The sequence below is a fragment of the Colobus angolensis genome, unplaced genomic scaffold (assembly GCF_000951035.1).
Source record: "Colobus angolensis palliatus isolate OR3802 unplaced genomic scaffold, Cang.pa_1.0 Scaffold35, whole genome shotgun sequence".
In the NCBI taxonomy this organism is placed as follows: domain Eukaryota; kingdom Metazoa; phylum Chordata; class Mammalia; order Primates; family Cercopithecidae; genus Colobus; species Colobus angolensis.
In genome coordinates, this window is record NW_012116821.1 from 8,338,338 (window position 1) to 8,340,170 (window position 1,833).

Consider the following 1,833-nt stretch of genomic DNA (forward strand, 5'->3'; position numbering starts at 1 on the left):
ATTAGCCAGGATGGTCTCGATCTCCTGACCCTGTGATCCGCCCGTCTCGGCCTCCCAAAGTGCTGGGATTACAGGCTTGAGCCACCGCGCCCGGCCTCTTTTATACTTTTTATATCATCAAAACTTCAGGATTTTTATAGTGCCTAGTAAATAGTAGGAGTTAAATAACTTTGAAAGAATTAAGGGTCAGCAGGACTTAGTTCCTTGCTTGGGGCACAAGGGAAAGGAAATAGATAGGGATCAAATAATTTGGGAACTTGGATTTATTATTTGCATAGCATGAGTTTCTTTCATTATTAAAATGATCTGCAAAAGCGTATTTTTCCATCTGAGTACAAGCTATTTAGGTACAAAGATTTTCTTCCCTTGCAGGTGAACCTAGTACCAATAAATGTTAGCTGCTAATTACTTTATTATCATTGTTATTATTAATGTTAACATTATCTGATCATATCAAACAAAATGTTACAAAGCTTGTAATAAATGTTATTTTTTGTAAGGTTTTTGCCTCAAATTGTTTGCAAAGTCTAAAAATACTCAGATTGTATTTTTCTCTCTTGTTTTTGTTATAGAATACTTCAGAGAGTCAGAGTTGTGCCAGAAGTCTCTTAATGGCAGATAGAATGCAAATAGTTGTGATTCTCTCAGAGTTTTTTAATACCACATGGCAGGAGGCAAATTGTGCAAGTAAGTAATTCTTTCTTTTTCTTGTTGCAGTTACAGTTCAGTAGTACAAATGTCAGATTTTATTTTAGTGAATTTTGGGATCTTTGAAGCTGGATAATACTTTTTATTGCTAAGTTTAAATAAACTGTCATGGACACCATGGTTTATTAATGGCAACTGAGCAAATGGTGAAAGGTAGAAAACTGTAGCCATTACTATGTGCTTTGGATTTACACAGACTTGAGTTTAATTCTAAGCTCTGCCACTTACCAGCCCTAACCTACTAGCTGTCAGATATGGGAGAAAAACTTTGCCTCTTGGAAGTTCAGTTTCTTCATCTGTAAATTGGTGGTAATGATAGAACCTATCTTATATAGTCGCCTTGAGAATTAAGTGAAGTAAATTGTGTAAAGCACTTAGCTCAACGCCTGACACATATTTAATGTTCAAGAAATGTTAACTGCTTAGTATAATAATAATGATGATGTTTACAGTAATCTGTCAAGTGGTGTGTGGCAGGGGGTGGGGCGGGATGATAACATCTGTTCTACCTTCTTTGCAGGTTTGTGTGTAATTGTGTAATAAAATAAGATCTATTTTTAGATAGTCTTTGGAAAAATTAAAATCACTATTCCAATTCAGATGGTGTTTTGAATACCAACTATGTGCCAGGCAGTTCTTATTTTTCAAGTCTTTCAGTTTAGTGAGTGAGAAAGATATATTTACAAATACAACCTAGGACAGACACATAAATGCTTTAATAAAGTTATAAAGTCCTTGGAGGAAGAAGAAAATAAAGTTTACTGGGGAGAATATGAAGTGACTTCCTGGAGGAGCTACCTTTTGAACCTAGGCCTGTACTATTGGACATTGTTTCAATAAGTAGAGATAACGCCAGTGAGGTGGCTCACACCTGTAATCCCAGCACTTTGGGAAGCCAAGGCAGAATTGCTTGAGCCCAGGAGTTTGAGACCAGCCTGGGGAACACAGTGAGACCCCCGTCTCTACCAAAAAAAAATTTTTTTTAATTAGGTGGGCATGATGGCATGTGTCTGTAGTCCTAGCTACTTGGGAGGCTAAGGCAGGAGGATCCCTTGAGCCCAGGAGTTCAAGGATGCAGTGAGCTATGATTGTGCCACTGCATTCCAGCCTGGGCAACAGAGCAAG

General features: G+C 37.6%; 1 protein-coding gene across 1 annotated transcript in view; it reads left to right on the plus strand.

The window, feature by feature from the left end:
* Nucleotides 1-1,833, plus strand: part of OSTM1 (osteopetrosis associated transmembrane protein 1) — a 58,761-nt gene that overhangs the window by 10,772 nt on the left and 46,156 nt on the right. The window contains exon 2 of the mRNA XM_011952890.1: nt 573-687. Within this exon, the coding sequence (XP_011808280.1) occupies nt 573-687 (115 nt within the window). The remainder of the gene's footprint in view (nt 1-572; nt 688-1,833) is intronic.